The 13,380-nt window shown below is 43.4% G+C and overlaps 3 protein-coding genes across 7 annotated transcripts in view; 1 reads left to right on the top strand and 2 right to left on the bottom strand.

The window, feature by feature from the left end:
* Positions 1-512: 512 nt before the first annotated feature.
* Positions 513-9,611, bottom strand: atrip (ATR interacting protein). 3 transcript variants are annotated; one of them, XM_062459208.1, is made up of 13 exons: positions 9,585-9,611; positions 4,937-5,007; positions 4,642-4,812; positions 4,436-4,554; positions 4,172-4,332; positions 3,797-3,892; positions 3,569-3,692; positions 2,582-3,301; positions 2,295-2,437; positions 1,961-2,052; positions 1,723-1,809; positions 1,287-1,542; positions 513-1,135 (listed from the first exon to the last, which is right to left on the bottom strand). In XM_062459208.1, exons 1-13 carry the CDS (start codon positions 9,598-9,600, stop codon positions 1,077-1,079), a joined length of 2,115 nt encoding a protein of 704 aa, XP_062315192.1. In that variant the 5' UTR covers positions 9,601-9,611; the 3' UTR covers positions 513-1,076. The 3 variants fall into 3 exon arrangements, with proteins under 3 accessions (XP_062315192.1, XP_062315182.1, XP_062315201.1); XM_062459198.1 differs by lacking the exon at positions 9,585-9,611 and adding an exon at positions 5,213-5,764; XM_062459217.1 differs by lacking the exons at positions 513-1,135; positions 9,585-9,611 and adding an exon at positions 5,213-5,767 and having other exon boundaries at positions 1,393-1,542; positions 1,682-1,809.
* Positions 6,890-12,972, top strand: ippk (inositol 1,3,4,5,6-pentakisphosphate 2-kinase). 2 transcript variants are annotated; one of them, XM_062459271.1, is made up of 13 exons: positions 6,890-7,155; positions 7,762-7,821; positions 7,907-8,002; positions 8,211-8,277; positions 8,505-8,626; positions 9,134-9,223; positions 9,607-9,665; positions 9,824-9,896; positions 10,160-10,442; positions 10,582-10,717; positions 10,906-11,005; positions 11,206-11,288; positions 11,514-12,972. In XM_062459271.1, the coding sequence occupies exons 1-13, from the start codon at positions 7,075-7,077 to the stop codon at positions 11,743-11,745; spliced, it is 1,482 nt and encodes a 493-aa protein (XP_062315255.1). In that variant the 5' UTR covers positions 6,890-7,074; the 3' UTR covers positions 11,746-12,972. The 2 variants fall into 2 exon arrangements, with proteins under 2 accessions (XP_062315255.1, XP_062315246.1); XM_062459262.1 differs by having other exon boundaries at positions 6,892-7,155; positions 10,903-11,005; positions 11,514-12,971.
* Positions 12,963-13,380, bottom strand: part of cenpp (centromere protein P) — a 29,842-nt gene continuing 29,424 nt past the window's right edge. For both annotated transcript variants that reach the window (XM_062459305.1, XM_062459314.1), the window contains 2 exons: positions 13,195-13,286; positions 12,963-13,108 (listed from right to left, as the gene is read on the bottom strand). In XM_062459305.1, the coding sequence (XP_062315289.1) occupies positions 12,987-13,108; positions 13,195-13,286 (214 nt within the window). In that variant the 3' untranslated portion in view covers positions 12,963-12,986. The remainder of the gene's footprint in view (positions 13,109-13,194; positions 13,287-13,380) is intronic.

Below are 13,380 nucleotides of genomic sequence, written 5' to 3'. Positions count from 1 at the left end.
CAAAAACAAATAAAAATAATTTTCTTTTAACCTTCGCAATGTGGGGGGTCTGAGACAGCCCAACGGTTAAAAGAAAATGCTTCACTTTGTTTTTGTATGCGGTAAAGTTATCGCAATACGACGGTGGGTCACAATGACTGATGGGTCAGAACGACCCGAAGATAACACAAGGGTTAATGGGAAATATTTCAACCAAAATTATAATGACATATTGTTCAATCTTGTTTTTTAATATATTTTTTATTATCAAGGATTCAGTTTGTGCATGTAGACATAGTGTGATATTGCAAAGTTGTTTTGTTTTTTTGCTAAATGAAAAATATAGAAATCTTTGGGTTTCTTTGTGGTCAAGTCTTCAAGAAAAGGAGGGAATCTAGAAAAAAATTATTGTATCTTGATTTCATGTTTACAGGGTTGAGCTTGACAGTTGTTGGTTTGGCCCTTATGTCTCCTTTTCTTCCTGCCTTTTTATTGGTCTTGTGATTTTTGTAAATGTGAAACAGTGTAACATGTTAACAGATGTGTAAACATTTTCAAGTTTAATCTGCAGTTCATGCCTTCAGAACCTTTTGAAAAAAGTGACCTCATCACTTGTTGCTTATGCTACTCGGACAAATCTGTCTCAGTAAATGGTGGTTTCTGTGCTGGCCTTACCTATGACATCTGTTCACTGATGTGAATTATGCATTGATGTCTAGATTTTCATGTTTGTTTTTTTTCCACTCACAAACCCCCCTGTGGCATGTCATTGTCTCACATGTTTGTGGGTAATATACACATTTTATTTTTTAATCTATAAAAGTATGTATACTTTGTTTTGTGGACAAGGCCACAATGTCCTAGTAAATAAAGTTTTTCATCACTGTTCAGGCATGGATGTTGTATTTAATATCAAAAGCATTGAAAAAAACAAATCTTTGCACAACAAATGTTCAAATCCATCATTAAGTATTTCTTCTATGCATTTGGGAGGATGTGGGACAGCATTCGTTGAACTATCAAAGGGTTAAACTGCCAATGTTTTTCGAAAGCAGCTCGGCTTCCACCAGGTTCTGCAGGAACAAGCCACCTAGCACTCAGTCCATGTCCTCGGTGTCCTCTGTCTCAGGACGACAGATCTCTTCTAGAGCCAGTTCTGACAAGGAACAGAAGCAAGCACAACATACGTGTTGTTGTTGTTATAACACGAGGGTTGATAGGGGTAAAACATGACCCTGCAGAAATGTCAGTGGAAAGAGGCATCGTGACCAAACAACATGTGACATGTGTGCCGGTCGAAAGCTCACCTTCACTCTCTGTGAGGTCGGGGATCTTGCGAAGAGTGTCCCTGATGGCAGGGATGACCTGGTCGTACATGTGGAGGACAGGACGACACTGCTCGGAGAAGCTGGAGTGGTTGAGGAGGAGCCAGTGGAGGAGCATGAGGGTCTCCCTCAGCAGCTGCACCCCTGGGGCCGACCACCACACTGGGGCCTGGGCCATCTCCTGTCCCCTGACACCAAGCCACTGTCTGTGCAGCAGCACCACTACAGTCTGCACCACCTTCCCAGGGAGATGAGAAACACACAGCCAACCTCATTCATATTTAAGTGTATTATTGTAATACGTATACATCTCCAGTTCGAGTTGACCAGCCTATATACTAAGGAAAAAGTATAAAGGGTTTGAGGGCAGCTCGAACCTGCTGATTGGTTGTATCCACAAATCAAAATGCTGTCCTACCTCACTGTGGCACTGGCAGGTGGACTCGACAAACGTAACCCATAACGATACGTTCTGAGTGAACAGCGAGGTTAGAAAACGCACCATCTGTTAACAGAGAAGGGACATGTTCTAAGATCTGAATACACTAGCCGTTCATTTAGGAAACACATTCAGACAGATCCTCTGGCATTTTAGGTTAGCTATCTTACAATATTATTTATATGAGTAACCACTCTCCCACACTCTGGAAATGTACCTCCACCTCCATCAGAGACCAATGTCCATTTGTAACCAGTTTATCTGGTCTGCTGGTTATGTACTGGAAAATCTTCAGGAACAGGCATGAGTCTAGTGGAAATAAATAATCGAAAGATATTTCCCTGGGTGAATAGCCTTTACATTTCCTTTGTTAACAGTCTTTACTTTATTCATGTGTCATTGAGTGCAAGCCTCTTTAAGAACATTCATTCTAAAGTATGACCCCTTTGAAAGGTTCATACCAGCTTCTTATTATTGCATGAAGTATTGGTTGAAAGTTGTACTTAAACAACTATATGAATTGTACCAAAAGGTGCCAGTAGGATCCTCACCTGAGTGTGAGCACAATTTAGTTGCCAGCTCATCATTGTCAACCAGGGCAGCTAACAGTGACATCGAAAGGGACATGATCTGGTAGGAGGAGTCCAGGGACAGGCAGTGTGTCAAAGCTTGACTAGACAGCACACACATTAACCTGCAAAAGAAAGAGCACCGCATGCACAGAACAGAAACATACACAATGTCAAGGTTAACGTGTGTAATGAAGGTCGGGAAAACTGGAAAAAAAAGGAGAAAACACCCTATTGACGCTCCCCTTTTCTGAACAAACAAGACATGCCTGGACAAATCCTTCTTCTCTGCTCTCTCGGCCAGCATGCAAAGAGTTGACAGGCTAGTTGTCACCAGTGCTTCTCTCTGGGAAGCTTTGCCAATGAAGGCAGGGTCCGACAGCCCCAGCAGCCTCCTGAGGAGGGGGTGCTGGATGTGGAGTCCTTTTCCCGCTCTGTCCGGGCTCCCCTCGGGCTCCCCCGTCTCCATCAGTTGGATCTCAGAGGGGACCGGGGTAGGGTGGGACCGGGCGTAAGCGTGTAGGAACGCCTCCCCGCCATTGCTCTCCTGAGGCTGGCAGGACAAGATGGCGCTCACCGCGTCAGCGCTCTGTGATACGACGTGGTAGAGTGCTTTCATGGACGAAAGGGCAAAGTCCTCAAGGCTGAGCAGGGAGTCCTCCACACTGGAGGCTGCGCTGCCCTCGGAGGAGCCCGATGCAGAGCTGACCCTCAGGGGGCTTTTACACGAGCCCTCCAGAGACTCCAGAGCCTGGCAGAACAGGCTGATGTGGTAGTCCAGGAGAGGAAGGAGGTAGACCGCTCCGAGGCAGCTCCTGCTGGAGTTGATGGATGAACTGTTAGTGTGAGACACCTGCTCTGGCGAAGCCATCATGTTAAGTCCAGACATGGCAAGGCTCTGGAATTGGCTGAAGGCACTTTGGGGTTTATCCCTCGGAGCCACCTTGGATTGTTTGGAATAGCCACTGGAACTGACCGTGGTTGAACTTCTGTTGAATGAAAGCACAAAAGAAACTTTCAAGTTCAAAGAGATTGAACATTTGACACCAAAAAGGACTTCCTAAGCTGTATTGTCCATGTCCAGGTGTGTGTGATGTCCTGCTTTGACAAGCTGGATGCCACAAAGCCGCTGAGCCCGCTGCCTGTCTTTGAGGAGCTGAGTAAGGCAACGTATTTGAGTCAACTTGCCACAGCTTCAAGTCCTCTGATGTGACATAGACATAAGGGTCACTATAAACCTAGCCGGGTGGACTTACGTGCTGAGGCAGTTGTTCTGCAGTAACGTGGGCCAGGCGTCAGGGCTGACGCAGAGCAGATGGCACAGACCCAGGGTGCTGGGGTCTAGAGGATGCTGCAGCAACAGACTCAGCAAAACAGACCCTTCACACAACAGTAACAAATGGGATATTTACTCAAACTTTATACACGTATTCACTCATAGTACTAAAGGAGTTCATTCCAAAGGGTTTTGATGTTAAATTCACCTGGGAGATGATGATGTACACCTGTGCTGTCGAAAGGATCGAGCTGGCTTGCTTCTTTACTGTCACCGTGTTTGCCAAAGGACAGCTTCTTCCCCTCTAAACACAGGAGAACATATAAAGCCGTATCTTGAAGTGAATGTTGCTCAATAAAGTGACATGGGGATATCCCATTTGATATCTAATGGAGAGTCAGCCAGCCACCACACTACAGCTAGAGCGAGCTAGCAAGGTTGCAGCACTGTGCCTACCCGTACTGTTTAAACCAAGCAACTGCACGTCACGTTGCCAGAACATCGATCAGGTTTAATCCAAAATGCATTTCTACAACGCCGGATTATATCGTCACCAATGAAGTTTAAACAAATATGACCACACCATCTTTCAAGCTGCTCGTTCCACTGCTTTTGACTGGCGTGGACCTTGAGGGCAGCTGGGCTGCAAAATCTTCCTTGGTTATGAATGGACTGCCTCCAGGAGGGGTGGAGCTGCTCCGACTTGCAAGACCAATTGTCACAGCAGAACAATGCACCTTGGGGCTGACGAGGGGACAGGAACAAAAAAAGAAAGGAAAATGATGCCCTCTATTCCGCCACCAAAGCCAAAAGGTAGAATGTATTGCAAAAGGTAGCCAACTCTGACCTGTTTCTTGTGACAGGGGAAGCAAGGGCCTTGTTCCCTCGCTCTGAGATTTGAAGCTTGGTTTTGATTTCATTCATCTCTGCTTCTTTGAAGTGTAACTCTGATTGTAAGGACTGTACCTGTGAACATACCAATAAGGCCAGAATAATGAGTTGGATGACATCTGGGAGACATAATAGTATATTGAAGTAGAGCTTCATTACAACCTTTTTGGATAATTCTTTCTCTTTTTCACTCTGAACATGGGCCTTCTCCCTCTCCAGGAGGAGCTGAGCTTGTCTCTGCTTCTCTTTCTCCTGCTGGGCCACTCGCAGTGAATCTCGTAGGACTCTAATCTCTCCATTCTTCATCAGGATCTCCTCCTCAACCTCTTTTAGCTTCACATAAAAAAAGATCAATCAGGATTTCACAGAGAAAGACTATCAAATGTTCCACAAGGCCTACATGTGCTTCTCAAGAATCTAAGTTTGAGAGCCATGCCTCTGCTTATTCAAGTCACACCTTTTTCTTCAATTCTGCTTTTTGCGACTCCAATTTGCAGTTTTTGTCTGCTTCTGAGAGTTGGCCATTGCCTACAAAAGAGTGAAATTATCTGTGACATTTCCTAGTTCACATTTTCATTCTTCAGTGTTAATTATTTCATTATTTATTTAAAATATATCTTAAAGAGTGCTGATGATTTAACAAGCCTACACTGAAGTTCTCGTATTTCTGAAACACACATGAAGACAATGTAGCATTTACCAGGTTTTAAAAGTATGTTTAAGTAACATTTACCAGAGCTTAATGTCTGTTTGTGCCTTTGATGTGTGCCATCTCCCGTGAAAGCCTGAGATGCAATAATATCTATCTCGTTCAAGTCATCTTGAGTAAAATCTTCGTCATCTTCGAACGGATCATGAAATGCAGCATCCTGTTTGAATCCCTTATGTCGTTTACTTGGTGGATATTCCATGGAGGTGGTCAGTAGTAAATTGCTTCACAGAATGGCAAGGTTGAGTCGAAAGACTTAACGTTCTTTCTAACTGCCTGCGTCAAGTGTGCAACCGGTTAAATTAAAATACATTACACTGTCTGCAACAACACAGCACTGTCTGTTACTGTAGCCGACCAAGCTAGCTCCTTCGCTAGCTATTTATTTTTTAACGATAGTATTATAGAAAATTAACCCATAAGGCGAGACAAATATTTCGTATGCTTTTTGTCAAAACTACTGGGCTTAAGCCTCATGGACAACCCTTTTTTAATTTGCTGGCAGGCTCAATAATCTCACCTCCAGAGAGTGAAGCTAGCTAAGTAGCTACCTAGTCATTGCTAGGTAGGCTACTCTTGGAACTGCTCCTCATGATTCGGAATAAGCCAATCACGACCGACAGATAAATAGAAAGTTGTACGGTCAGCTAAAAGGGCCAAAATAGTTGCATATGGAAATTAGTACACTTGGTTTGGATTATCCAGTGTGCCATTATTTTCTGAAAATAGCCCAAGTGAACACATTAAATATTCTCAATTTAATAATAATGATCAATCAAAAAGTTTACGGATACTAACAATAACCACGTTAGTCTAAAATATTCTAATAGCACGCACTGCGATGCACTGTAGTAGTCTTTGAACTAATGATAGGCTAACATTTCGCAATATGAAACAAATATAGCCCTATTGAACATGTAAATAGACTAATAAACGAAAGAAAGAAAGAAGTAAGGGCGACAGAGGAGGACACTAATGCTGGGTACACACTAACATATTTTTTAAATCTTAAGATTTTTAAAATGTGAGAGACCACAAACATGAGGACAAAAAAATCCTATGTAACCTCCTATAGTGTGTGGTGTGTCCTCGGTGTAGACGTATTGTTCAGAGATTGATCAGGGCACTGATCTCCAAAATGGAACGATTCTAGACCTGATAGGAGTTGGGGCCGCTCTAAAAAACAGTTTTCCTGGCCTGGAGCCGGTTGCAGTCAACTCGAAATGCACTGAACTGGTTTGACATGCACCGGCTGGCAGGATGGCAGGTTGAGGACAATCACTTAATAGAATATCAACCGATATTCTATTAATTGGTTCCAGACACAATAAAGTTAGAAGAACTTGCCATCTCGGCAGGGACATTTACGTGTTTAGTGAGTAAATCAACACAAAATAGAATCCTTAAATGTATTAAATGCAAATAAACCCATCGCTGGGTTTAACTTGGTGACAGGAGGGAGACCTTATGTAAAGTAGGATCAAACTTTTTGTTTAATGCATATAGCTAACAAGGTGCCAATTAATGAAAGTCATCCAACAAAAAGGTGATTACTCACTAAGGTGAACCTAGGAAACTATCCAATGTTAGTGGATAATCTTTAGGAAACTCGAGCGTGATCGAACTCAAACGTCATTCAAATGACATCCAATGTGATATTTTCTACATACATGCGGCCAATAGGAGACGGGTAGGAGTGATATCCTCCAGAAAGCGGTAGTAGGCTACTAGTAACACCAGTTCGTCCGTCGGTGGGTCAGACAGTAGCTAAAATTATTGTTGTAGCTAGGCTTGCTAGCATCGGCCCTGTACTTGGGGTGTGTGGCAGTCTTGGCCTTGTAAAGTGTCGGGAGTCCATACTGAGATATAATAAGCACATTTGTGTTATGGAACTGGATAAAATGGACGAGAACGACTGGAAATACCATGGGGAGGGAAACAAAAGCCTTGTAGTTTGTCATGTTCAGGTGAGTTAGCTAGCTAGCTAGCTGGAGAGTCAGCCAGCCACCACACTACAGCTAGAGCGAGCTAGCAAGCTTGCAGCACTGTGTCCACTCGTACTGGTTAAACCAAGCAACTACACGTCACGTTGCCAGAACATCGACCAGGTTTAATCCAAAATGCATTGTTACAAAGCCGGTTTATATTGTGAACGTAGTGTCATGTTAGACAACATCATTGGCTAGATTGGAAAATGTTCGGGTGACAAGTTCAGTGTTTGATTCTTTCAATTGGCAACTTAGTTACAGTACTGTTGTGCACCGCGGGAAGCCCCCTATAAGTTGAAACGAGTGTCACTTGTCAAATCTGGGTTGCTCTTTACCATTCGAAAGCCTACTACTAGGTTGTCTAAACTAGCTTCCAAGCTGCTTATCAACATTGGTTGTCATTGTCCTTTGTAGGTTGTATGTTATTAACATAAATATCTTATAAACGGTTCAGGGGTCTGGTGTGAGCAACTTGATGATGGCATCAGTAGTGCCGCGTCGTCGCATCAGATAGCACTAACAACTTACTGAGCTACCCCATTGCTAACTTGCCTTGCATCATGGTTGTAATACTTGTTTTTCTAGCATTCAAGAGTTCTTCGTCTACTCAAGTATTCAGCTGAGGACTCAGAAAACCCACAACAGGTAGAGTTTCCATGAAGTCTGGATTTCAGTGTATTTTTGCTTCATAACACCATCACCTTATCGCCCTTTCTCCCTTTGACTTCAGACAACGGAGCAGGCCTTCAGGCAAATTCAAAACATTCTTGAATACAGTAAAAATGTCATGAGTCCGTTGCTTGGAGAAAAGTTTGTCCACAAAGGGGTGAGACATTTTCTTTTAAGTGAAATAATGGGTTGTTTTCTATTTTGATATCAAAGATTGTCATATATTTATATTTAAACACTTCATAATAACCAAACAATTATGGACTCAAATTAACTTAACATAAGGGAATTTCTAAAGTGGTTGGTGCCACTGTGTCATCAATCAGAATGGTAACTATATGTATTTATCCAATTTTCTTCTACAGGAAGTTGTCAAACTACCACTAGACTTTGTGAGACGACTGTCTTTAAAGGTTCAACAAGAGAGGCCAGGTAAACTTTGAAATCACTATGAGTAATTTGATGTTCATACAGTATTGTGAAATATTATGCAGATTGAACAATGGCTTACGATATGGTTAGTTTCCATAGATCGGTACAGAAATCTAAATAGCAATCATTAACCAGTTGAAAAAGGCAAGGTAGCTGGAGTAAAATATCAGTAAAAAAATAATAATCATATACCAATATGTCTGGTACTGTATTGTTTTTCCTGACAGAATCGCGCTGTGACAAAATGATGGACACCTGGAGTGGATGTGCTTTGTGCCTACCTAACCTCACCCAATCCTCCTCCCGCTGCTGCAGTGAACACAGACCTTCCCTCTGCATAGAGATCAAGGTAATTGAACGATTGAATCGTTTGTATTGTACATGTAATATTGGACATGTCATACAATGGATGTTTGTATTGTACATGTAATATAATTCTTGGATCTAGACCAAGACTAGACTAAAATGATCCTCAATAGATTCCTCTCTACCACAACACAAATTCTCATTGTGTCCGAGGCGCAAAGTTTAGAGACATAAGAAAAGCTTTAAGTATTTAGTGAGACATTCGATTTGTTTGTCCTCGCCATCCATTGGGCTGTTACTAAGCAAGACCTCGGCCGTTATTGGGTAGATTCTTGAATACAAAGGAAAGGTCAGTCACCAGGGACCGAGCCGGGGGACAGCCACCACGAGTTTGGGTTTTGTCAAGTGATGATGCTCAGACATGGGAGAGAGGGATGAGTCAGCATTTTGAAGAGAGACATTTGTTCAAATGGAGTGACTCGGTCGACAGCTATGTAAATATTTTGTGGTCTGGCAGTAACTTCATTCTCTTTTTTTGGTTTTCTGGCAGCCAAAGTGTGGATTCCTACCCTACTCTAGGCATGTAACAAAAGACGTTAAAAGCAAGGTGTGCAGATTCTGTATGCATCAACATTTTAAGGTAAGCACAATTCAGTGAGGTGTCTATTTGAAATGATTGACGTTTGTGTCCATGTATTCCATTAAAAAACAACTCTTTGCTATTACAACTGTGCTCATTATGCAGCATTTGATCCAAAGGAGCATTTGCGTTCTTTGGGGGTGTTTAAAAGTCAGATGAAATAAACCCACTTGTATTGGTTCTAAGTATGGTTGACCATCTCTGTCCTCTGGTGGTCACACTGGATAACGCTGACCAGAGTGCAACATGCACAACAACGATCTTCCGTTTCTATCCACATCCTTGAGCCCTACAGTACAGGACACCTCTCTGGTGCTTTAAAAGTCGATTTAACTTTGAGATGCGTGCCAGCCTTACTTACCCATACTCATCTCCATCACCAGCTGGCCAATGGAAAGTGGAAACGACAGAGTCGCTACTGCCCGCTGGATCTGTTCTCAGGGTGAGTAGGGTTCAGTCTGAGGGGGTCTGACGTTAATTAAGTAGTCTATTCATTCAGTTGGCAAGAACCTATAGTTTCATGGTTGGGTGTTTTGCTGGGAAGTGAACGAAAAGTTGTTTGGAAACAAAGTCGGCTGAACTGTTCTTTTCTGTCCGTAGGAACAAGCAGAGGATGTATGTTGCCTTGAAACACTTGATCGAAGAGCCCCAGAATAACTTCAAGATCTTCAAGGTATGTCGTGCTGCCCTCTGTACAAGTACATTTACATTTAGTCATTTAGCAGACGCTTTTATCCAGAGCGACTTACAGTAAGTACAGGGACATGCCCCCGAGGCAAGTAGGGTGAAGTGCCTTGCCCAAGGACACAACGTCATCTGCGCGGCCAGGAATTGAACTGGCAACCTTCTGATTACGAGCCCGATTCCCTAACCGCTCAGCCACCTGACTCCCGATACACATGACCAGATGTAACCTTTCTCTGTTGCTTCGCCAAGGGAGGGGAGTTGATATACAGCTGTAAGGACGACGCGGACGTGTGCGAGGACCTGAACGAGCTGGTCCAGCACCTGCGGCCCTACTTCCTCCACGGCGGGGGCGGGGTGATCAACGGCCACCAGTCCAACAAGACCGTCCTGAACGAGCTCATCCAAGTGATCGTCAGCGCCCTCCTCAGCAGCTGGGAGACGGGGCGCTCCGGGGAGTCCCGGAAGCTGCACCTGCCCGAGGGCAGGGCCATCTGTGAAGCCAGCCTACTGCACAGGGAGCTGCTTCGCAACGGTGAGGCGCCACACGACACGGGCCGCCACGCCGCAGTCCTGTGTCGTCTCTTTTCTGGAGATCGGAAGACGTTCTGAAGATTGACCTGTGAAAAATGTGTTGGTTTTGATCTCCTAATGTCTTTCTATGTTGGGCTCAGGAAACCACTGCTTACCCAAAGACTGTATCCTGGCCAAAATCCTTCAGACGCAAATGCTGGACAGCTTAGACATTGAGGGCCTTCATCCCTTATTCAAACGGGTGGAGCAGCACCTGCAGGAGTTCCCCAAAGAAAGGTACGTGGGCAATTATAGTTTTTATTGTTTTCCTAATAAGAAATCGAATGAGTTTGTATGTATGTGGAAGTATAGGTGTCTTTACTGTGTAATACATTCAGTACACCACTAGAGGGGGTTTCTGGACAGTAAAACGAGCCATAAACTTCCACCCATGTCTTAATTATTTGTCTCATTCTTTCTAGAAGCAGACTACAGATTGACGGGCCCTACAATGAGAGTTTCTTAGAGAAAGTACAGAGTTGTCCGTCAGAGGACGATGGTTCCATAGAATATGCAGTCAGCAAGGTGAGGTCCCTTTCTGTCGCTGAATGGTGAGAAGCATTCAGGAAAATGTTTCTCATTCCAGGTGATCACATGCACTCATTGTGTATTTCAAAATGAAAAGCTACAGTTCGAGCCTTGCTTCTTCTCTTCCGGCACCTGAGGGAGAACTGTCTCACATGTCAGAGATATGAGTCTGTTTTGTTTTTCTTTCTACTCGTCAGGTTCACCAGTACAGAGTTGCCATGACAGCCAAGGACTGCTCCATCATGATCACCCTGGCACCATGCAGCGAGGATAATGATGGGTGAGCAGTTGGATTATCTTATTTGACTGGTTGCACAGACTTATGTACACTTTAGTCATGTGATAACCTTGAACCAATGGCAAATTTTGTCTAGCCTCTGTAGACACACATGATAACCCAAATAAGGTATGGTAGTTCATGCCGTCTGGATGTACTTATGTATGTGCATAGACAAACCATGACTAATTTGAATGGTGAAACATTGAGCATTTCTTCTTCTTCCAGGTTGGAGCAGGACTTGGAGATTCACCCTACAAAGCCTCGGTTTACATACTCTGTGTCCATCCTGGATCTTGATCCCAAGCCCTATGAGAACATACCCCATCAGTACAAGCTTGACTCCAAAATAGTCAACTACTACCTGAGGAGCACCCAAGCCAAACAAGACCTGCCAGCCCAGAACCTCTACCTTGGCCTGGACAGAGAGGACTGCACACTGGTGTTCCACCCCGTATGAACCACTCCAGGGGGTTGGCCTCTAGTCCATCTCAGTTCCTTCTACTCAGGAAGTGAACAAACTAAGATCTCACTCCTAGCATTAATCCGAAATGAACAACTTATCCATTTAAGATATTGCAATTCCTGTTTACTTCCTGAGCTGATGGATTTAAAAAGAATTAACATGCCTGACCACTCCCTTGCCTTCTGTGAGAACGCTGCTATTCATTCGAGCATAGATGTCAACAAATGCAAAGAGTCAACTGAAACATATCCTTCTCTATTCTTTGTCTTTTTACTCTTAAAATGATATACGCCATATTTTATTTACTAAACTGAATGTAGGTGGGTATGCGGTAATAGTGGGTTGTTGAGGTGTAATTCTTTTTTGTGGCACATATTGAGGTCCTGTCTCAAATCATCCTCTCACCCAAGCGGCTTGATCCCCTTATTCATGTACAGTAGGAAGTTGTGAGGGGATTTTGTAGATCTGGGCATTATGGTCACATCTCCCAACTTGTTGTGATGACGACCATCGTGTTTACGTTGGTCTCCTGACGCACATTCTGCCTCTGTGTGTGAGGCAGAGGAAGGGAGACCAGGGTGCAGAATGGTGTGGGTTTAGAGGAGCTCTGCTCTGCCAGCCAGCCAGTCGTGCCGCCAATGAGGTGTATTCAATGTGCCAAAGGTGGCTCGTGGAGTGCTTTTAGCACATTCTCCTGCACGTTGAGTGGTGCTATATGTGAGGGTCTGTAAGGACATAACTGAACAGCCGTCTTGACGAAATGTGTGTTCAGACTTGCATACATTAGCAGGTATTTGAGGCTAAGTAACCCCATGTCCTGTTTCAGTCCATGGGGTTACCTCTGTAGTAAGGCCTCATGCGGTCAAGAGGACAGTGACATCATGTGCCATACTATATGGTCTGCTAACTAAGTAGTGAAGCTGACAGATCAAACCACTTATCTTAACACTCAAATATCACAAGCACTGTGATACCTAAGAAGCATAATACATGTGTACATAAAGAATATTTGAAAATACAAATTGGACATTGCTGTCTAGCCTTTCATATTTAAATTATTTATTTTTTTAGATCTTGACTAATGACATTGTATGTAAACATTATATAAACATCTATAAATGTGATTATAGAATATGTACAAATGGCATTGACATTTTTAAATGGGTGATTGTAAAGAGCTTTATACTTAATAAAATAATTACAAACGTAAATGAGTTGTATACTTTAATAGCTGGTCATGCGCTACACACAGTTTTGATGATGCAGTCAATGGAGACCTCCACTCCAACAACACGCAGAAGACTTTGGAACATGTCTGGAGAATTCTTGATCAGATTACTGGTATCCATCTGACAGGCTGCGATTCAAAATAACAATTACATACGGTTGGTTATACTGGCCGACTTGTTGAAGATTACCAAACCGTGTTAAAGCAAAACTCACCCTTTTCAGGCAGTTTAGTCACCAGTTCTATGTTGGTTGTGATCTCTCCCTCCGTGGTCACCTCAATGTTCCAGTGTATCATGAGGGCACACCTGTGGGAGTCAGCACATGTGACCACTGCTCTATGGACTTTGCTGTAGCCATATGTTCAGTGCAAAACAAATTGACATATAAAAGCTGTTCTCA

The sequence above is a fragment of the Osmerus eperlanus genome, chromosome 1, assembly GCF_963692335.1.
Source record: "Osmerus eperlanus chromosome 1, fOsmEpe2.1, whole genome shotgun sequence".
Lineage (NCBI taxonomy): Eukaryota > Metazoa > Chordata > Actinopteri > Osmeriformes > Osmeridae > Osmerus > Osmerus eperlanus.
Note: the sequence above shows the minus strand (reverse complement) of the source record. Positions and strands in the feature narration are given on the sequence as shown.